Here is a 23289-nt window from a genome sequence, read left to right on the forward strand (position 1 = left end):
AATTAAAATGATCAAATTTTTTAACCCTAACTTGATCGGTAATATATTGTTGAGTTTGTGGGTATCATCAAAAATTGTCAAATTAACTAAATCTCAAAAGTTTAAACTTATAAGAAATGTAAAAGTTAGTTTTTTAATTAAATAATTGATTGATAATGTGACTACTAGGAAGAAAAGGGTGACTTGACTGTGCTTGTCAACGCGTGGATTGTTTCTTTCTTTCTTTTAACACCAAGTCTATGTCTTTTTTCACGTTTGGGTTTGAATTCCATTATTCAAAGAAAAGGATGGAAAATTTTGAAATTGGAGGATCTTCCGATGCATTAAACAATAATAAACATATGGAGGGAAGGTTCATGTCAATCATTTAAAAGGATAGCAAAAGACTTTAGAGGCTTCTTCTTTTCTCTTTGTTCAGACTAGAAGGTCTTCGCATAGTTTTTCTTTTTAGGACTTTTTGGTCTTTGCTTATAATAATATCCAAGGTATGACTTTGATTTGTCTACAAAGTTCGATTTTTTTTTTTTTGGGTGTATTTTTCCTTACCAAATCGCGAGAGAATTCAAACATCACGCAATGTATGTTTAAGCCACATGTTTGTTCAAATATATAAGCCATGAAATTCCACGGGACAGATAGCTTTGCATTAAGGGGTACAATCTTGTTGAAGTGGTTAGGGTTCTTTCTTTTTTCTGTTTTCTTTTGTCAAATTGATCTTGTTGATATTTATTGACAATTTGCTTGAAGACATGGCAACAAGAAAAAATCTTGGTTTGCCGTACGATTTGTCCTTGTTGACATATGACATAGAAGCTCTTTTGCTTCGCACTTATAAGAGATGAATAATATCTCAATCTTTTTAACCAATAGAATGATGAGACAAATTATGCGAGAAGTTTGATGAACCTTTTATAAAAGGTAAAGATTCTATAGGCCGACAACAATAATACAAGTTATTTTATCAAAAGTAAATCATATAAAAATTCATTTACAAAAAGTAAAGATGCTTTCTTGTTTGTTGTTTTCTTTGCCGTTCCTTTATAAAAAGAGCAACAACCTTTTATAATAGAGATAACAAATGTACTTTAGAGTGAGAACATCTAGTAATTCATGGTCAGAGTGTTTCTTTTCTTTGTATTTCTGTAATTGGTGTAAAGAGTTTTTTTTCTTTGTATTTTGTTATTGGTTTAGTAACTCAACCTCTCACTCAACAATGAACCTTACATATAAAATTCATGGTAAAATCCATAATTTATTTGATAAAAGAGAATGTTGTTTCATAATAAAGTAATACTACTTTCCGTACCCATTTCACACAACATCAGCCATTATAAAATAAGTGTAATAAATAAGCGTAAAAAGTATCATTATTCTAAAAAGAAACCACACAGCAGCCCAAGTTTATGTTTGGGTGGTTGTATACAGGGTTCCCATTGTTTACAAAAGAAAAGTTCTATTGGCAATATGCCTTTGAAGTAAATTCTACAACTTTTACTTCCTGCCTCTTTGTAAAACAAAAGCATTAACAAACAATTCAAACATAAAATACTCTTAAAAACACAAATATTGTTCACCTTTATGTCGCGTCATAACATTTTTTCAAACCAAACACACAATAACAAATAGAGCCTATGCTTCTACATCTTTTTTGCCGCCAAAGATCCTGAAGTAGCCTGCCTTTGCTCAAGAAGTTCAGCCAGCACAGCGTCAATTTGGGCAAACACTTCCTCCTTGCAAACGCTTCCATGGATCTGGAGTAAAGCAAAAAAGGCCGCCGGTTGGATAATATCAAATAAAATCATACCAAGATGACAAGCACAATGTCCACAGAAATTTTCATTCATACAAGTTAACACACAATTATTGTCCAGCCAGGAAAAACAAACACATGCAAATAATTCAACGATTCTACCATGCAAAGGATTTTTAGGCAAAAGATAAACCGAGGAAAATTGCTAACTACTTTGTTTTGTAGGCAATCCAAGTACGGTGGCTTTATTGCCTTCTAGCATGATCTTTTGTCAAAGCAAAATGAAAAGGCAACTAGCTGCTCTCAGTGGAAAGCAGCATCCACAAAGGAAAGGGCAAACTAAGAAGTCACTATAAGCTTGGTAAGACTTTCTCTTACGCTGGATATTAACGATTTTCCATGAGAACGAAGCCAAGGTGCAGCAAGTAAGTTCAACCAACAGAATTTAAACTAACTGCAGCAAGCTACATGAAACCTACCTTTCAGCCGTTCAACTCTATCTACCTTGCAAACTAATAGCAGTTTATGCAAGTGTACCTTCAACAAATAGATGCATCTGTTTGTGTGTCCTGTGTTGGAAGAGAAGTGCTTTCGTTGCGAATATCTACTTTTAAAAAGAGGTGAATAACTAAGATGTCATTGTAAGCTGGAAATCATTGGATCACCACGAGACCGTTGTATGGAAACAGGTAAATTCAATCAGTTCTTAATCCAAACTAACTGATAACACGAAGCCTACCTTTTGGGCAATCCATTCTATCTAGAGCATACCTCCATCAGAAATTTAGCAGCAGTGTTAGCTCTTACAACCTTGTCCGACATTCTATTCAGCCCTTCCTCTTAAGTCATTCTAGTGCCTCTCAAGGAAATTTGATATATGTTATCTTTTAAACATTATAGAGATGTTTCTACTACATTCTACCACTGAAAAATTGCAGGACAAACACGTAGGGATATCAGATTGGAAAATTCTTGGTCAATGTGTTTGAGAGAGAAATACAGATACTATTATATAGCAATAACTAAAAATGCAATGCCTACCAAAATGAAATTTATAGCCTTGATTTAAGCAACAAACATTAGAATGAAGATGACAAGACAAAAATTAAGACAGCTAAAGGGGAAGAAAGGGTCAAGGTACATTAAACAAGGTACTTTTCTGATTGTTGCAAACTACATACCTAAAAAAACATATAAGAGAAGGATAAGATTCATCACAACAGCTCAGACCAATTGTCACAGTACCATAATGAAGTAAGAGTTGGCTGATATGAATGTGTAGCGGTGACACTAAGAATAGAAGTTATATTTCATAAGTTGATTTTACATCCCAAATTCAAAACAACATTAAAATCAACAGGTCTTACTCTTATATCCCATTTTTTATCAATTGGTTTTTGAGTTCATCAGTCAAAAAATGTCCTTCAGACAATATCAATGTTGTGGAGTGTCTCGTAGCAGCAGCTTTAACATCCCAATCACAACTATGAGTGCATGGACAGACACACCCATTCTTACAAACACGAAAAAAGAAAACAAAATGATACATAATAAGGTAAGAATTACCAACAATGGAGGAGGAGAAGTAAAAATGTCATGCAAGATGTGTAGCAGTCTAGTAATGCAAAATCACTACGAGCAAAAACGCCATGCAAGATGAGTGTAGCAGTCTAATAAAGCAAAATCACTACATTTAGTATTTGATTAGCCCTTGTAGTGTCGCATATGCAATGTGAGCACATTCAGGAACACGCACACAAGCACACTATTGTGTATGAGAGAGAGATGGATTAGGGTTGTTATATCACATGCCTTAATTGTTATGTCTGTATACATTGAAAGTACTGCCTCCACGTTCTGATGATGAGTGCGCAGCCGCAACTTTACCTAAAAAATCAGGCCAAATAGGAAAGAAAAAAGATGGTCACTAAAACATTCATAACTAGGTAAAATGGCAGGAGATGAGCACAAACCAAGATTGACAATGGCTTTAGGGATAAACAATACAACCACCGAAGAACCCACAATTTTTCTGAAGCTGAAGACTAAAACTAGTTAGGATGGATTAGAATGTACCTTTTCTTCGGTATCATCAAATCGTTGGGTAAGCCTTGCAGCAATTTCTTCAGTCTCTGGGGGAGAATACTTCAAGTGGTATATCTTCCCAGTAACAGGATCTAACCTTCGTCCAACGACTCTCTCAACAAGAGTATCTTCAGGAACCTGCAAATGTAGGTGCCCATATTCAATTACCATCATGGAAAGTCCACTTTAAAATTCCAAATTGACCAAATACCAAACTAACAAAGGGGTAAAAAACCCATAAATACACAAGATATCAGTCACACTTTACATCACCATATCGTACTACCAAAATGGATCTCCAAAGGTAATTTTAAAAAAATGAAAATCAAACGAATTAGTTAAGAGCCAGCATCAAGTTCATCTTTTCCTCATCCTAGCTGGTTGATACAATGTAAATTGATTGGTTACAGCACACCAACAGCAAGAAAAAAATAAAATCCTTACTTCTAGGAGAATGAAAAGATCTGGTTCAAACCCAAGTTCCTTAAGAGCAGTTGCTTGTGATAAGCTCCTTGGGTACCCATCCAAAAGCCAACCATTTTCCTGAGAATCAGACTGCAATAGCCGCTCCTTCACCATCTACAGGATCAAAATTAAGGAATCACCCGCAAGAGCATGATTATGTCAAACTAAAATAAATTGTCCCTACCGTGACAACTATCTCGTCTGGGACTAATTTTCCTTTCTCCATGAATTCCTTTGCTCGCCTCCCATTTTCACTACCAGCTGCAATTTCTGCCCTGAGTAAATCTCCAGCAGAAACATGCGCCAGACCATACTGCATATAGGAGGATGACTTGATTCAATCTGCTTTTCTTCAAGGGCAATTACGAAATGAGAAATTCATGAAGTAAACCAGTACTTACATAAAAATGACACTAGTGATGGAGGGGAAATAATAATACAAACAATAATGACCTAAAAGGAATATCAAACAAATGAATGTCCAACTTATCTAGATAATCACCCACAATTACTAATGCAATCTAGGTAAGGCCAAGGTATGTCTCCCCATGAACCATTTGTATTTGAGTGTGTATCCTTGGGGGAGAAAAGGCAGAAATCTATTTGTAACTTTCAATCTAAACCCAAAGGATTCAGAGTAGAGAACTCTTCCATGCAGCCTAAGGTCAACCAAAAGGCAAATTAGAATAAATATCCATGAACGAATCTTTAGCTCCAGTTAAAACTAGAAACACACCCTGCCAGTTTAATTTATGCTGCAGAACAATCTGGCATGTTTAATTCCACATAGTTATCACACCTAATAAAGCAATCAATTTTACCCAAAAACAATCATTACTCTATTCTGACATGGTTAGTTCCCATCTAACCAGTCTCTATGGCGAAAAAGTAAGCTTTCTATATGTGATCAAATTCTTTTCAATGGCATTAGAAATTAGCTAATCCTTTTTTAGAAAAGTGTTCTAATTGAACAATCCCAATTGTGCTGCATTTTTTTTAATAAGTACACGAATTGTGCCACATTCTTAAACAAGTGGCACACTGCTTACCCTTTCTCATTATGCATTCACAAACTAAATCCTCAGTGTCAAAAAGTGTGATCTTCTATCAAGTGGGAAATCAAGTGTATAAAATCCACCTTCGCCCAGGATTTTGTTCCCCCCCCCCAATGGAGGTTTAAATCCTTCCCAAATGACCAACAATTCATCTAGAATGGTCAGAATATTGAACTATCAAATAGGGGCCATGCTTCATCAGAAATATCAAATGTCTACAGACTATTGAGAACCGAGCCTTCTTTTTTGCACTCAAGCAAGCAACTTACAACCAATGACCTTCTTTTTCAAATTATCCACACCATAACACGATTTAAATGAGGATTCATTTCAGACAAATTATGTATTCATATTTCCTCGACACCTTATTTTGCTAAAATTCTAAATCCAAGGTGCCCTTTAAAGTTTAAAGTTTGAACTGTAACTGTCTCTAAATAAACGAAGGAAAACTCAAAAAGGACCAAGTAAGTGCTTATAATACACTGTATGGAGAGAAACACCTAGGAATCTCTAAGTGAACCTGGATATAACAGGTAAGACACCATTCAACCCCATAGTTTTAAGCTTTGGGTTTGAGCATACTACTACTACGTGCATCGGGTTAAGTATTTAGTAAAATCACGCGAAAACATAGAAATAACCATTTTTTCAAACACAGTCCCAAATGGAACAATTTTCGCAATTTTATTTAAAAACGCAGTTTTTGAAGGGCCAAAAAGACTTAACCAGTCACACTCACTTAACCAGCCATACTCACGCAGCTCACACTCACGCTTACATGTAAACTCCAACACATTCAACCCTAGTTACAAACAAACACATTCTGAGGGAAAAAAAAAAAAAAGCTTACTTTTTGAGTGATGAGCTCACACTGGGTTCCTTTGCCAGAAGCTGGAGCCCCAGATATCATAATCTTGAGAGGCTCTGGCTTCGTCGCCGACGCCATTACCTGCTCATAGTCACTAAAACACGATATCAATCCCATCTCACTCATTCAAAAAGGCATTTCCTCAAAATTACACTTATAACAGCAAACATCGTATACACCAAGTGGCGTGTACCTTGAAATTATGAGCCCTGAGACGAGACCGGGCTAGGGTTCTGCCACGACGGAGGGAGATGTTGGGATTATTCGAGACGAATGACAATTGTGAAATGAGAGACTTTGGCGAATTTGTAGGGGAAGAGGATGAGGAGGAGGAGAGGGACAGAGAAGGGGAGCAAGGCTGAGGCCTTGGCTGTGTTATCGTTGAGAAATTCACGCCGCACGCCGCCATTGCGCTCTCCGTCGCTCTCTCTCTCTCTCTTTCCCTTTCTCTCTCTCCCCGGATACTCCAAGTCCTAGAGAAATAGTGCAAGCAACTAGGGGTGGGCAAATTAACCGTTACCGTTTAACCGGCCGTCTACCGGCTTCAACCGAACCGATATAAACCGTAGCCGATATGCCGATATCCTTATCGGTTAAAAAAAGTATACCGGAATTCGGTCCGGTCCGGTTAAGCGGTTCTTATCGGTTAACCGGTTAACCGATAAGAAACCGGAATTTTTTTTTTTTTTTTTTTAAGTCCTAGTCCCAAAACGGCGCCGTTTAGTCTTTTAGAGAGGTTTCCAAATTCCCACAAGTGACACAGGTTTCCGAATTTGTGTAATGGTGTTGCCCATGACTTATTTTCCTTTTGCTAAGTGACTTTAATTAGTTAATACTTTGTTTATTATTCATTAATGAATTTTATTTTAATTTGAGTTTGGGTAGGTTTGATGTTTTTTTTTTAAGTGATGGCATTTGATGAGATTTCTTTGCCTTTGGTAAAAACATTTTTCATTAACTAGTTTTGCTAGTATAATTAGCATTCATTATGTTAATTAGTCCATTTGCTTTGGAAAAATGTATTTTATAATATTTTTAAAAAAAAAAAAAAAAAGTTGAAGTGGATCAATATAAAAAAGCTTCAATTTTTAGCCCAAAAAACAAATATTTGGGTCCCAACAAAAAATATTTGGTCCCTAAAACAACTCATTTTTAATAAATTATTTTAGCCCAACAAAAAGTATTTGGGCTCTCAAAAGTCAAAAAAACTCATTTTTGGTTTTTGGCCCAACAAAATAAATCAATATAAAGCTCTCGGTTAAATCGGTTAACCGGTTTAACCGGACCGTTTAACCGTGTACCGTTTTAACCGAAATTATCGGTTAAAATTCTTATTGGTTCGGTATCGGTTAATAAACCGTTTAACCGAAAATTATCGGTTAATAACCGATAAGGTCCTTAACCGGACCGTTTTGACCGATACCCAGGCCTACAAGCAACGGACAATTCTTATGGGCTGTGTTGGTCGACCACTGAATTGGGCTGTGATTAGAAGGATTAATTTGGCAAACCCCCCTCCCTTTTCCTTAATTTCACATCTTTCCTAAAAACATCAACATTTTTCAAAATTACTTTATTCACTTTTTTCTTACAAAAATCAACGCTTTATTTCACTTTTATCACACAAATCATTTTTTTATTATTATTTAAAGAAAAAATTCAAAATAACATTTTTATTTTAAATGATTTAGAACAAATTAAATATGCACATGAGAATCATACACATTAACAGTCAATTAAAAATGTACGCGAGAATCACAAATTCTAAAATATCAGTGATTTACATTAACTGTCTAGTTTGGTAGCTTTAATTGATTCATTGATGCCACTTATCTCAAATCTTGTTTCTCCAAACCTTAAATTTTAGATGACTTATGAACATTCCCAACAAGATTAGGTGAAATAACTATTCAATAAGTGCAATTTTATATTTTAGTTACTATTTTTTAATACATCCTTCAATTAATTCTATATTCTCTTCTTTATTTTCTTTAAATATTATTTACCTAAACCATGAACACCTCTCTATGAAAAAGAAACCTTTATTTTTTTAGCCAATCATTGGTACCATACAGGAATAATCGGTAGAAGGCATGTTACCTTCAGAGGTAGTAGCTGAGCACAATATAAAATGTGTAGAATTTCTTGAATATCAATAAAATGTTGAGGATTTCACTTTAAACTCTTAAATTATCAGGTATTTTGAGAAGACTCTCATAAATTTCAAAAATTCTTAATTGTATCCCTTGAACTTTCAATTTAATGCAATATACTCCCTTCGTCAATTTTTAATTTGGTCTTTTTAGGGGTTTTGGTTTGGGTTTAATAGCAAAAATTAACGGAGAGGGTAAACTGCATTAAATTGAAAATTCGAATGGTGAAAGTGAGTTTTTGAAATTTGAGGGTTTTCTCAAAATGCATAATAATTCATGGGTCATTTGTAAAGTTTCTCCTAAAATGTTAATCATTTTATCAGTCCAATATTATTATTATTAGGAAAAAAATATCAAATTAGTCCTTTTAGTTTACCTGATTTACAATTAACTCATTGTGGTATCAAAATGAATTCAAAAGTTCTTGAGGTATGCCAAAAATATAATTTAGTCTCTACAATCAAATTTCATCCACTAATTTAACAAATTTCGTTAGTATGACGCTGACTTAAATAGAACAAGTATCAAAATTTTATTAGATCTAACGTTCTACGCTATTAGAATCTGTTAAATTAGTGAACGGAATTTGACTGTAGGGACTAAACTATTTTTTTGGCATACCTCATGGACTTTTGAGTTTATTTTAATACTACAAGGAGTTTATTACAAATTAAGTAAATCACAAAGACTAAATTTAGATTTTTTCCTTATTATTATTTATCTTAGTATAATAAATTTCATGTATAAAATTTTAATTTTTTTTTTTTTTTGACATGTCTACACAAGGGAAGGGGGAGAGGGGATTCAAACTAGTGACCTCCGCTTCATGAGGCGTGGTTCACAGCCGATTGAGCTACTCCTTGAAGACAAATTTTAATTATTTAATTTAACACAAAAGCATCCGAACACCGAAGCTCCTGGCAGCATATTCCCTCGTCATTGTCGTTCTCAAAAGGCCTCTCCGACTTTCCCAAGCACAAACACAAACACATCGACTCCACCATGGCGAGACCCATAAACGCGACGGCCAGACAAATCGCCTCCTCGTCCCCCACCGTCACCGTAACCCTAGAGAATCCCGCTTCATCGGCGTCCTCTCAACAGCCTCCACAACAGCAGCAACCGGAGACGCTGGTCCTCAAGCTCAACCGGAAGAAGAAGGTCACGTGGAAGGAGGGCACAGTGGACAACGAGTTTATGCAGAAGAAGAGTTCCAAGAAGTGCTGCATCTTCCACAAGGAGAAGCCCTTCGAAGACGACGACAGCGACCAAGACGACGACCACCACTACCACCACGACGACCACAATCACAATCACAATCACAATCACGACGCCTCTTGTTCTAAGGACCACTGATTGCTTTTGTAAGTCTACAGTTTTCTTCAATCTTCGGAATTCAAATTGTTGTTTGGATTGGTTGGGGGCATTCATCCATTAATCCAATTTTAATTTGAAGTTATTCTACTTTGATTTAGATTCGAGTTTTGATTGCTTACATTAGATTCTAGTTTGTTTCTAGTGTATCGTGTTCCAGGATCTGAGGAAGGATATGGAATTGTTTTCTTACATCAGGAATTATCAGACTCCATTACTTTTTTCTTTTATTTTCAAGTTTCTTGCTTAAGAGTATGAATAATCTAGCCAAGCGTTTTTGTTTTGGATTGTGGTTGAGAGAAACTTTGCAAAAGCAATTCTTTATAAAGGTTATGTTCAAAAGCACTTATTCTCAATCCCATTAGAACTTTGATTGATGGGTTGGTAGCAAAGCGTTTTAAAAATGGGACCTTTGGGAAAATCAGAAAGTGGGAGGTTCATGTGTTAGAGGTCTGACCATCAAGTTGGCTAGGGTTGGACATGATCTCATAATTTTATTTATTTTTACACATTTTATTACAATAGATATGAATTTATTGTCTATATGTACACTTTGAAGTGATCAATTAAAACTAAATATGCTTGGGTTTGATTGCTGGTGTTCTAATCAACTTATACTACGCTTGGATATAAGTTATAAGGCTAGAGTGAGCTTTCCCTAATTGGGGGTCTCTCCTCTATACTTTTTGTGTACTTCGGTTTCGCCCATGTGTGTTTTCTAATGGGATTGATTTACTTATCAAAAATAAAAATAAAGCCAGAGTGAGCTGAGTGGCAAATATTCAAAGGTAGGAGACAAAAGCCTGTCTATTCGTTGACAGACTTCAATTTCTTTTGAGTACTAGCGTTTGTCTTAATTGCAATTTATTTTTGTTTCCTTGAGAGTGAGTTGGTATCTGTATATCCTTGCATTTCTGTTGTTTTGTTGCGTTTGCTTTAGCTTCCAGTTTCACGGTTACTTTTACAAGGTCTGAAGGAAACATTTGTGCAGCGTTCCCTCCTCGACCATGCAGAACTCAGGTGGTGATTATGTTCTGAGAACAACTATTATTAGAAGCAGTGGCTCCAAATGCTGAAATCAACCACAAAAGTGAACAGAGTAACGGAGAAAATCAAGATTAGAATTTTAGTTTGTGCAGCAAAAGCTTGCTCTTCTTTGTAACAGTTCTTGTCTTCATATAAGTTGGGACAGTTGTATTGATTCTTGATCTTACTGACTTGGTCTATGCCTTTGTTGTCTATAACCCTCATTAATGGGTAAAACCAGTAACAAGCATGAATTGCTGTTGATATATTCACTAGCATCCATTTCTTTCAAGTTATTTGCTGCGTGTTAAATTCTGTATTTGTGCAATTGTTTGAGGGGTCCTCTTAAAACTTTAAAGGGCTTATGAGTTCTGAGCTATCTGTAATCCTTTACCAGTGATCTGTGGTTAGCTTAGATAGATGTGAGACATCAATTTTCTTTCTTTCTTTCTTTCTTCCTTCCCTTTTTTTTTTTTTTTTTTGGAGTGAGAAAATCATGAAACCATTAAGCTTTTTGATTGACTATTATTTACGCAGATCTGGGAAGTTGGATAGGTTAGTTACTGATCTCAATAGAAGTAGTGAGTTTGAATATTTGAGGTTCAATGATGCAGTTAGCGATCATTGATTAGAACTTTTCTTGATAGGTTTAGTCTAAAAGCATCGATGCATTTAAGGTTAAGCTGCTTAGCATTTATAAAAAGCTCTTTGGATAAGCTGGTTACTCGATTGCAGGGGCGCTGTTTGTCTATGCAGAGGGATAGTTGAATAATTTGGAATGGGGGACATCTTAGTATTTGGGCACTTGGGTGGTTCATCATTGTTCCAATACTAGCCAGTTGGAGTCCTTTGCAGTATAAAATGCATTATGATGACCTAGGAGGCTTATATGAAGCATGGGAACTATGAGTCTCTTGCTGGGGCATTCTCTTGAGAATTCAAGTTCACCGTGTTCAATTTTTTTTTTTTCTTTTTTTCTTTTTTTTTTTCACTTTGGTGTGCTGTTGGTTTTCAATTGCCTCTGTTTTATGGCTGCTACAACAGAGTTTGGCTAGATTGTGTGATCATGGGTTTGATATAATATCCTAACAAAATCGAGTTTTGCATTGTTTAGATTTGAAGCGTGTGGTTTTGCACCCTCTTGGCTTCTAAGAGCCGTTTGTGACACTTCAGAAAGTTAGTCCTACATTGGAAAAGTGATTACCCATGTTGAGTGGTGGATTATAAAGGTGTTCATGTTAAGTCTCACATTGGTTTCTTATTAGATGATAGTGAGCTTTATAAGTAATTTTAGAGAGTTTCAATTGTAACTTGATTAGTCATCTTGGAGTGATAGTGCATATGTGTCTGGCGCTTTTCTTGGGTTGTGAAACCCCAGAAAGTTAGTCTTACATTGAGAAGACGAATTACTCACATTATGTGGGTGAATTATAAATATGCTAATAAGTGTTACGTCCAACATTATAAGTACTATTGAGTGTTAAGTTCCTTATTAAGTAATATCGAACTTTATAAGTGATTTTAGATCAATCATTATATTTCCACATTTTGTAAAACCAAGGTTTACAACCAAGGCTGGCTTGATATTTTTTTTTTTTTTGAACGAAGTCTTATTCTCATTTAAACCGAAGAAACCAAAGGATCAAGAAGTGGCAAGAATCACTTCCCTCCTTACAATACAACAGATACTTGGTGGAATATCTTCCATCCAGGTAGAAACTTTGCAAGCCCGTGCCGCAAAGTTGGCGTCCCGTAATACATGGGAAAACATAGATGACCCTAGAGATATCAGCCAAGAATGTATCCCATCCACAAAGTGCCCAAACGGGCGCATGCATGGTTGCACCATCGTCAGGGCTAACTTAATATATTTTGAGGCCTAAGGTGAAAAGTTTAAGTGAGGCATTTTTCTTATATTTAAATATTAATTAAATAATATTTATTTTAATATTAATATTATATATATATTTTTTAAAAAATCATTCTTTCTCACTTTTTGGGATGCAAAATTTATTGTTGTTAGAAATTTTAGCTACTCAATGCTCCTCACAAGGCCAAAAAAATATCTAACCACAACCTTCAAGAATGAAACATTTAAGATTGGATATTATTTAATAATGTCTTTATTATTATTTGATACTCTTATTTACTACTATCAATTTTGTAAGCTTTATTTATTTCGGAATGTTGAGAATCTAATGATATTAATGATATGTTTTTTTTTAAAAAAAAAATTAAGTAGGGCCTTAATTAAAACATATATATTGACGGCAATTAGGTCTTTATTATTATTATTATTATTATTATTTGTTAAATTAGGTCCTTATTAAATTGGGTGCCTTTTTAAAATTATTTATTTACCATGGTTAGGGGTCTTAATTAAAGAATATGGACGGTAATAAAGGGTTTAATTTTTTTTATGAAATGATTTTTTTTATTTATTAATATTTATTAGGGTAAAGTGTACTTAACCCCCTCAAACTACCACTTCAATGATAATCTACTCCCCAAACTATCAATTGCAACAATTTACCCCACAAACTACCAAAACAATGACAATGTACCCCGATTTTTAACAAAATGACGAAATTACCCTTACTAAAATAAAAATAAAATACTAAAATTTAATTTTTTTTCCAAATTTTAAAGGTATTTTTGTCTTATTGAAAATTCTAAAGGAGTAATTTCGTCATTTTGTTAGCATTGGGAGGTATATTGTCATTGTTTTGGTAGTTTAGGGGGTACATTGTCGTAATTGATAGTTTGAGGGGTAGATTGTCAATAAGGCGATAGTTTAAGGGGGTTACGTGAACTTTACCCTATTTATTAATTATGAACCTTATTAAATTGGGGCCTTAGGCGGCTGCCTAATCCGCTTAGGGTTGAGGTGGCTCAATTAATGCATAGTGGTGTGCCCACCACCCATCATAGACTGACCTGCACTCAAGTCTTTTTCCTACTCATTTCTTTGTCAAAGGAAATAAAAAGACAGCACAAATTAAAGTATATATCAAAAGTTAAAAAGACTAGTGATTAACAATTTGCATTCACATTAAAAAGTATATATACTCCATTCCACACGTGTAGAACGTGTGCTAAAGTCTTTTTTGGTGTTTTTGTCGAGCACTAAGAGCCAGTTTGTGATTGCGTTTGAAAAATAGAGCTTTTAAGTCAAAAAAAGCTTTTGGGCAAAAGTTTCATTTTTAAGTTTTTGCCAAAAGTGCTTTTTGAACCTTTAAAAGTACTTTTAATCATTTTACCAAACGAGTACTTTTTTTTTTTTTTTTCTTTTTTTCTTTTAAATGAACTTTTTGAGTGTTAAAGTACTTTTAGACCACTCAAACGCAATCCCAAACAGGCCCTAAGCTGAAGATGTAATGAGACTTACATGTAGTATTTATTATGCACGTGAGAATTATATAATATAAATAAATTAATTGAATATTGGAAATTGAAAATTTATTTGCAAGTGTTGAAAAAATCTGTTGTAGCATAATGGTTCTTGAATGGCATAGGATTTATTATTATAGAATGTAAATGAAGCCTCTATTGTATTGCATGCGGATGTCAATAAATAAATTGAATATTGAAAGCTGAATTGAATCTATTGTTGCACATAAATACTAAATAATCATCTATTGATTGACATGGGATTATTTTTTTTTCTAGGCCTATAATCAAATTGAATAAAAGCACCAAAGTCTTGTTTTTTTTTGGTCTGTTTCCTTCTCTATCTCTTTAGTGTGTGTAAGCAAATGCGTTTTTCGCCCCATTACCAACCTATTATTGACCTTATGCAAATTGTACAATCCCTATCTAGGCCGGTTGAATAATTTAGTTAGTTTCCTAATGGTGTGTGTTGGCAACTTTGTTGTCACCTCTATTTGGCCACATGAAAAATACCAAAATTAAACGGATGGAGATTTTCTGTCATTCTCATATTCAAAGAGAACGGAAAATTACAAAAAAAATGTGAGAGAAACTTCTTTGCCCAAGCAAAAAACAAGGCAGCAAGGGCCACATCCCCTTGTGGCCTTGTCCAATAACAAAGAGTAGCGAGAATAGGATGGAATCTCAATTATAGAGGACGTTGATGAACAACTAAAGATTAAGGTGATTAGTGATCATGCTGGTGATATTATCCATAGTGCTACAAAAAGGATTTTCACACATGATGCTGTTGTAGGTTAGGCTCTAGCTGCTCTTTTGGCAACTCATGGGGTTGATAATCTTATGCTTAAAAGGGAATGCTATTAACATTATCCTGGTCATCCTGAATCCAAGTATGTTTAGGGATTGGAATTTGGCTAATGTAGTAGCTGATATTACACTTAATTTGCTTGTTTTTTCTATTTGGAAAGCTGTAAAAATTTGAAGGTGTGCCAATTTTTGTGCACATTCTTTAGGTAGATGGGCCGCTTCCTACCTTGTGTTTGGAAGTATTCTCAATTGGTCTTCTATTCTTATTTTTATTCGGATCAAGAATGGGAAAGACTCTCCTTTGTAATCCATTTCCTCATTAAAAATAATAATAATAAAAATATAATAAAAATAAAAATAAGCCTTCTGAAACGCAGACATGTCATTAAAAAAAAAATATTGCCAGTCAGATTTTCTACCCTTTCCCAGCTTTAAAAAAAAAAAAAAAAAAAAAAAGAATTGCAAGAAATATGTGAAAGAAAATTCCCTACCGGACAATAATTCAAAGGGTCCGTACAATAATTAATTAATAATGAGGCCATGTTGAAACTAATTATTAAAGCTGCTAAAGGGTAAAAGTTAAAACTATGGTTGTCCTTTGTCCCGAAAGACAAACGAACATATTGGAATTGTTTGCGAATGGCCCTAGGTTGGTACTGTAGCACATTTTTAAAAATATGTGTTTAATTGGTTTTAGTGAAAATATTTTGTGAAAAAAAGTGAAAAAATATATTTTATATGAAAAAATATAAAAAATTTGTTTTGTAGTGATATTTTTATTTGAATAATAATAATAAAAAATGATTGATATGATATAAAAAGTAGAGATGTTGAGATTAATTTTGAGGTGAAAAGATTTTTTTTTTTGAGGATTGAGGGAGGGCATAATACAGTACCAGCCCAGGCCAACCGCAAACACAGCTACTATGGTCTTGTTTGTTAAGTGACAACACTTTCCCCAAGACCCACACCACTGTTCCTCGACTGAAGGAGTCTGACCATGCTGCACTTGCACACTTGCAGCATGTGTGTATGGGAGAAGTCAATTGATAGTAAAAGACAAATATGCTCATATGGCAAAATAGAAAACCAATGAAATCTCATTTCTTCACGGCACTGTTGGACAAAATAGGAATTATTGACAATGTTAAGTTTGAAACCCATACCTGTCACTCAGAAGCAGTCTTTTTTTTTTTTTTTTTTTTTTTTTTTTTTTTTTTTTTTTTTTTTTTTTTTCAGACTGTCTTCGGCGCCCAATCCAATCTATAGTGCCGTGGGTTGGTCTACAATGCCGTGGGGTTTGCCAAACACCCTCTATGAGGTCGTACATTCATTGTTTTGAAATTTGCATCAAACCGGTCGGTTCAATTGATTAAACATTGAACCCGATATTTTCCATTCTACTCTTATTATTATTATCTTTTAGCAAAAATGGTAGAGAAAATCAATTGTAACCGTTTTGTTTGGAAATGACTACAGTAGCATTTACTCATTGCAAGTCGCACAAGAAGGACCTAGACAGTAAGAACCGCAACTCAACTCTTATTCGTTCGTCAATGAAATTGGATTGAACTAACAAATTACTCAATTGGAACTCGAATATTATAGTTTTTACAGTATTATTATTATTATTTTTAGAAATTTATGTAATACTTTATCTTTTATGAAATATAACGATTACATGATTATTACAGTTATGCTAGTTAATTTGTAAATGAAATTATGATAAATTTTAAGGGTACCAAATTTTTTGCCAAGAAAACATTACTAAATTGATGTGTAATTCGTTCATTGGTATTAGTTACATTTCTCCTAATTAGTAAAAAATTTGGTACCCTTAATATTTCTCTAAAAGTATAAGGTACCCTAGCAGCACTCAAACCAAATAATTGTGATGACTGAAGATATCATTAAAACAAAACAAACAAACAAAAAAAAAACGAAACAAAAAAAGAGTGTAGGTGGTGATACATGTATTAATATTATAAATACAGCACAATCTAGTGGGAGAGGAGAGTGGCAATAAGCAATAGCAAAAGATCTAAAGAAGAGAAGAGGGGAGAAGAAATGGAGAATGAGAAGAGGAAGATAATGATAGTTGGGGGAACTGGCTACATTGGGAACCACTTGGCCAAGGCCAGCTTGCTGTTGGGCCATCCAACTTATGTGTATGCTCGTCCCATCACCCCACGAACCACTCCTTCCAAAGTTGAGCTTCGCAAGGAGTTGCAGTCCATGGGAGCTACCTTTGTCCTGGTTCCTTTTCTCTCTCTCTCTCTCTCTCTCTCTCTCTATATATATATATATATATAAATGTTTTAATGAAACTGCAGGGAGAAGTGGAGGAGCATGAGAAGATTGTGTCGGCACTTCGGGAAGTGGACATAGTTATCTCTGCACTGGCATACCCTCAAGTTCTTGACCAACTCAAAATCATTGATGCCATCAAAGTTGCTGGTAATATAAAGGTAACCACTCTCTTCTGTCTAAAAAATGAACATTAATTCCCTAGCTAGTAGTCTGTTTTCTTTTGTAATCTCTTTGGATGTTGTTATCAAAATGAACTAAGAAATCTATGAGATATGCCAAAAAAAAACAATTAATTAGTCTCTACAGTCAAATTCTGTTAATTGACTTAACAAATTTTGATAGCATGAAACGTTAGATCTAATAAAATTGTGATACTTGTCATATTTAAGTCAGTTTCACACTAACAGAATCGGTTAAATTAGTTGACAGAATTTGACTGTAAGGACTAAATTATTATTATTTTTTTTGTTGTTGCATATCTTAGATACTTTTGAATTCATTTTGATATCACATGGAGCTAGTAGTGGATGTGAATTTGTCTAAACAAGTCCAGTAATCAGTACTCAATGTGAATTAATTTCCTTGAAGCAACCATGCATGGAACCCATCAGTTTCTGATAATCTTGAACATTTTGTGTTGAATGGCTTTCCAGAGGTTCCTTCCATCAGATTTTGGGGTTGAAGAGGACAGGATAACCCCTTTACCCCCTTTTGAAGCATTCCTAGAAAAAAAGAGGAAGATCAGGAGGATCATAGAAGCTGCTGGGATTCCTTACACATTTGTTTCTGCAAATTGCTTTGGTTCATACTTTCTTAATTACTTGCTTCATCCACATGAGAAAGGAGACGACATTGCCGTATATGGAAGTGGTGAAGCAAAGGGTATGTCCATCACTATCATTCACTTTAATTTCTCCAAACATATTTAACCTATACACAAATTCATTGTTTTGTTGTTATCTTTAGCGGTGCTAAATTACGAAGAAGATATCGCTATGTACACAATCAAAGTGGCTACTGATCCTAGAACATGCAACCGCGTTGTCATTTATCGGCCCCCAAAGAACATCTTGTCACAATTGGAGCTAATAACACTTTGGCAAAAGAAGACTGGTCGAAGTTTTAATAAGGTCCATGTCCTGGAGGAAGAAATAGTGAAGCTTTCTAGAAGTATGAATCTACCCTTCAATGAGTTTCTTATCAACAAGTTTATTGTGCATATCCCACAAATATTTTTACCAAGTACTGTTCTCTCGTTTAGTGGTTTCAAAATTTGAATAAATAGTGATTAATTTCATAACTCAATTAATGAAAACATGATTTTAAATTGTCACTTTTTCAAATGCATTAATCTCAAACGGAACATTTTTACGATTAATTTTTTCTTTTTTTATTGATCATCAATCAAATAGTTATTTAATTTGTGAACGTTGTTGCAGCCGTACCACCTCCAAACGACATACCAATATCTATCCTTCACAGTATATTTATCAAAGGCCAGACAGTATTTGAACTGGGGGAGGAAGACATGGAGGCTTCAAGGCTATATCCAGATTATGAATACACAACCGTCCATCAACTTCTTGATATTTTTCTTGTTAATCCCCCCAAGCCCGCAGCTGCTGCGTTCGCATGAAAAAGTTGAATTAATGCTATCTTAAGTGCTGATGAATATTTGGACTGTGTTCACTTTTATTTCCTGTTTCTAATTAGTAGAATTACGAACATGTTTTATTTTCTTTAATATTATCAAGATTACAAGATCTAGATGTCATCTAAATGAAGTAAACGTTCGGCATAAGGCACAATGTAAAAGAGAAATTAAGTTCTATTAATTGAATATTGGAAGTTGTTGTGCACATGGGGGAATTATATAATATTAATGAATTAATTGAATATTGTTAGTTGAAAGAATCAATTGTAGCAAAATATTTCTTGGGATATAAATTTTCTATAAATGGGAGGAATTTTTTCAATTCATTCTCTAAAAGTGACAAATGATCCGTTGAACATATGAATTAAACACATTTTTTTCTTCTTTTTTTTAATCATATTAAAAAAGTATGTAAAAAACACATGCTTTTAAAAAAATATGTACTTCTCACATGCTAAGAAATACGTACATGTCACTTTTAAAGACTGACTTAAAGGAAAATTCCTCCCAATCCATTTGTAAGGAATTTTTGTCCCATGAACTATTATGCTACAATAGAAATTTTTGTCTATGGTTCTTGAATGACATAGGTTTTATTATGAAGGTGGGAATTTGAGGTGTATTGGTTGGGTTGATTTTGGGTTGGTTGTGGCCGATTGGTGTAGAGAGAGACAGGGAAAGAATTTTTTTTTTTAAAAAAAAAGGTTCAAAGTGCTAGAATGAACTTTCATATGAGCCCCCTCCTCGGGAGATTGTGGAGAATAAGGCAATTTTGGAAGGACTTGTTTAGCTTTAGCATGTTTCACATGGTTGTGTTTTGTCCTAAAAGACCAACTTTGTTTTCACATTGAGTTGTTTGGCTTTTCTCTAAAATTTTAACAGAATTCACAAAATATGCTACTTAACAAACTCTTCGCTCAATGTTAAATTTAAGTTCATGCTTTTATGCTTTTCAAATACAAAGAGTCAAAAAGTAAAAATTATTTATTTTTTAATGTTCTTTTTCTTTCATACTTCTTTCTTTTTTTTTTGATTTAAATGATATTTAAAGTTAAATTTAGAAAAATTTTAAAGAGCTCAACGTGAATACTTTTATAACACCATCTCTAATTTGGAAGTCAACCTCAGCCTCATTGTAGTGGGATGCAGAGACGGATTTAGAGGAGGACCGGCAGTGGCCCCTAGCCCCCCTCCAAATTACAAGAAAAAAAAAAAAATGAAGCTAAAAAAAAATAATAATTTAAGATATTTTTTACCAATTGGTCTCTCTCCAAAATTTGTTTGACTTTGAGTCTCTCCAAATTTAAAATTGGCTGTGTCTCTGGTGGGATGGATCAAAGAATAGTGAAAGCTTACTCCCATTTCCCATTTCCCATTTCCAACCACAAACGAAGATAAAATATAAGGTGACATGTGTATGGCAGCAATTGTGTGCCATAAAGTTTTAACTTTCCAAGTATCAATCAAATGTTTGGTGTAGCAAAGGCTAAAGACCAGTACCCCGCACCCCACGCAGCAGACCGACTTTATATTACACAAATAGCAAAGGCTTAAGATATCATTAAAAAAAACAAAAAAACGACAAAAAAAAAAAAGTAGGTGGTGATGGGATGCATGTAATAATATTATAAATACAGCACAATCTAAAGGGAGAGGAGAGTGGCAATAGTATTAATAGAAAAAGATCTAATTAAAGAAGAGAAGAGGGGAGAAGTAATGGAGAATGAGAAGAGGAAGATTTTGATATTTGGGGGAACTGGCTACATTGGGAGCTTCTTGGCCAAGGCAAGCTTGTTGTTGGGCCATCCAACTTTTGTGTATGCTCGTCCCATCACCCCACAAACCACTCCTTCCAAAGTTGAGCTCCACAACGAGTTGCAGTCCATGGGAGCTACCTTTGTCCTGGTTTACTCTCTCTCTCTCTCTCTCTCTCTCTCTCTATATATATATATATATAAATGCTTTAGTGAAACTATAGACATATTTTATATGTTATATGTTCATTTGAGACTGCAGGGCGAACTGGAGGAGCATGAGAAGATTGTATCAGCAATTCGGGAAGTGGACATAGTTATATCTGCACTGGCATACCCTCAAGTTCTTAACCAACTCAAAATCATAGATGCCATCAAAGTTGCTGGTAATATAAAGGTAACCAATACTCTCTCTATTAGTCTATTTTGTTTTGTAATCTCTTTGGTTGTTGGTTGTATTAGATTTTATGTTGGCTAATTCAGCGCCCAAAACAATCTGGTACATGTAAGGTAAAAATTGACAATGCTAAATGTTAAGCTGTTGGATCCTTCATGACCTAAAATTCTTCGTAACTTTGGGGTTCATTAATTGGGCTTTCTAGTGAAAGGCAGGACCCATCGATATCCGAGCTCTACAAAATTTACAATTATTTATCGGCTTAAATTTTTAAGATTGGCACCAAACTGATGTTGAACTCATTTATTGGTACGTGTAGCATTTCTCTTGATTGATTATTTTGATCATCTCCAATGAATTAACTCCACATCAATTTTGTACTTATCGATCTCTTGGTAAAAAAGTTGATATCCATAACATTTCTCTATTTATAAAGTTCTTAGGTTTTCAAATAATTGATTGAGGTATCAATAATGTAACTTTTCCACTCACACTGTCCCTTTTGTTAGAATAAAGATTAAATTATTAAAATCATAATTTCATACTCACTTTTTTATAATTTTTTTTCTTTAAAAAAAAAAATCCTACTTATTGGGCCACGAGCTGTGATTCAAAGCTCGCCAGGGTGCTATTTATCTTCACCCATTGGGCCACACATGAGAGGAGTACTACTCAGAATAATAACAAAATGATTATAAGTTCGCTCATTTCTCATTAGCTTAGCTTTCAAGAAAATTTAATAATTTATTATTTTTAGGATCTAATCCACTAAAAATGGAAATTTAATTCTATAAACACATAACCTTGAACATTTGGTTTTAATGGCTTCCCAAAGGTTCCTTCCATCAGAATTTGGGGTTGAAGAAGACAGGATTACCGCTTTACCCCCTTTTGAAGCATTCTTGGATAAAAAGAGAAAGATCAGGAGGGCCATAGAAGCAGCTGGGATTCCTCACACATTCGTTTCTTCAAATTGTTGTGGTTCATACTTTCTTAATATCTTGCTTCATCCACATGAGAAAGGAGACGACATTGCTGTATATGGAAGTGGTCAAGCTAAGAGTATACCCATCATCACTATCTTTCACTTTCTCCATACTTTCAAACTGTACATGAATTCACTATTTTGTGGAAAAAAGTTTTATATATTTCCTTTGTTTAATGTTCTTCAATTCAATCTATTAAATTCACAACTTTCTTAAAAACATGAGATTCTAACATGTATTTTTAAAATCTTTGTGAAAATGAATGTAATCTGTCAAGCCTATTAATAAACATACTCGGTTGAAGGAATTTAAACTTTGTCCTTATTTATGTGCACTAACTTATTTATTTGCAAATTTTGTTGTTATCTTTAGCGGTGGTAAATTATGAAGAGGATATTGCAATGTACACAATCAAAGTGGCTAATGACCCTAGAACATGCAACCGTGTTGTCATTTATCGGCCCCCAGAAAACATCTTGTCACAAATGGAGTTGATATCACATTGGGAGAAGAAGACTGGTCGAAGTTTCAATAGGGTTCATGTCTCGGAGGAAGAACTAGTGAAGCTTTCTAAGAGTAGGAATCTACACTTAAAAGAGTTTCGTATTAACAAGTTTATTGTGCATATCCCACAAATATTTTTACCAAGTGTTTGCTTGGTTTAGTAGTTGAAAATGTGATTTTTTTTTTTTTTAAAAAAAAGAAAACGTTAAGTGTTCGGTAAAATTGTAGTTAAGCTATTAAAATTGTACGTTCTCTTTTTAAAAAAAAAAATAAAAAAAATAAAAAAAATTCCTTAGCTGCAATTTGAAAACGTGAAAAAATCCATGATTGATCTACTGTACAAAGCTTGTATGTGTTTACTTAATTTCTTCATTTATTGATCAATCAACTACTTACTTAATTTGTGAATGTTGTTGCAGCCCTACCCCCTGCAAAGGCCATACCGGTGTCTATCCTTAATTTATAGCATATTTATTAAAGGCCAGATGGTATTTGAACTGAGGGAGGATGACATGGAGGCTTCAAGGCTATATCCAGATTATGAATACACGGCCATTGATAAACTTCTTGATATTTTTCTTGCTAATCCCCCTAAGCCTGTACTGGCTGCGTTTGAATGAGCTTTTAGTTTTAAAGGATGAGAAAAGAGAGAACAAAAAAAGCAATAAGTTGTTTTTATTTGTTGTCGTGTTTTGAGCCGTTCATTTA

General features: G+C 34.3%; 3 protein-coding genes and 1 pseudogene across 4 annotated transcripts; 3 read left to right on the top strand and 1 right to left on the bottom strand.

The window, feature by feature from the left end:
- Window positions 1-1340: 1340 nt before the first annotated feature.
- Window positions 1341-6685, bottom strand: LOC132191140 (adenylate kinase, chloroplastic-like). Its single transcript, XM_059606158.1, has 7 exons — window positions 6417-6685; window positions 6206-6304; window positions 4485-4613; window positions 4280-4414; window positions 3827-3973; window positions 3563-3637; window positions 1341-1751 (listed from the first exon to the last, which is right to left on the bottom strand). The coding sequence occupies exons 1-7, from the start codon at window positions 6630-6632 to the stop codon at window positions 1638-1640; spliced, it is 915 nt and encodes a 304-aa protein (XP_059462141.1). The 5' UTR covers window positions 6633-6685; the 3' UTR covers window positions 1341-1637.
- Window positions 6686-9378: 2693 nt separating this feature from the next.
- Window positions 9379-9732, top strand: LOC132189486 (protein phosphatase 1 regulatory subunit INH3-like). The gene has a single exon (XM_059604229.1). The coding sequence runs from the start codon at window positions 9379-9381 to the stop codon at window positions 9730-9732; it is 354 nt and encodes a 117-aa protein (XP_059460212.1).
- Window positions 9733-17016: 7284 nt separating this feature from the next.
- Window positions 17017-19126, top strand: LOC132189908 (eugenol synthase 1-like). 2 transcript variants are annotated; one of them, XM_059604745.1, is made up of 5 exons: window positions 17017-17232; window positions 17310-17444; window positions 17940-18168; window positions 18253-18528; window positions 18726-19126. In XM_059604745.1, the coding sequence occupies exons 1-5, from the start codon at window positions 17044-17046 to the stop codon at window positions 18920-18922; spliced, it is 1026 nt and encodes a 341-aa protein (XP_059460728.1). In that variant the 5' UTR covers window positions 17017-17043; the 3' UTR covers window positions 18923-19126. The 2 variants fall into 2 exon arrangements, with proteins under 2 accessions (XP_059460728.1, XP_059460729.1); XM_059604746.1 differs by having other exon boundaries at window positions 18253-18456.
- Window positions 19127-20656: 1530 nt separating this feature from the next.
- On the top strand, window positions 20657-23222 carry LOC132189909 (isoeugenol synthase 1-like; annotated as a pseudogene).
- The last annotated feature ends 67 nt before the right edge of the window (window positions 23223-23289 follow it).

This window comes from Corylus avellana, chromosome ca8 (genome assembly GCF_901000735.1).
Source record: "Corylus avellana chromosome ca8, CavTom2PMs-1.0".
In the NCBI taxonomy this organism is placed as follows: domain Eukaryota; kingdom Viridiplantae; phylum Streptophyta; class Magnoliopsida; order Fagales; family Betulaceae; genus Corylus; species Corylus avellana.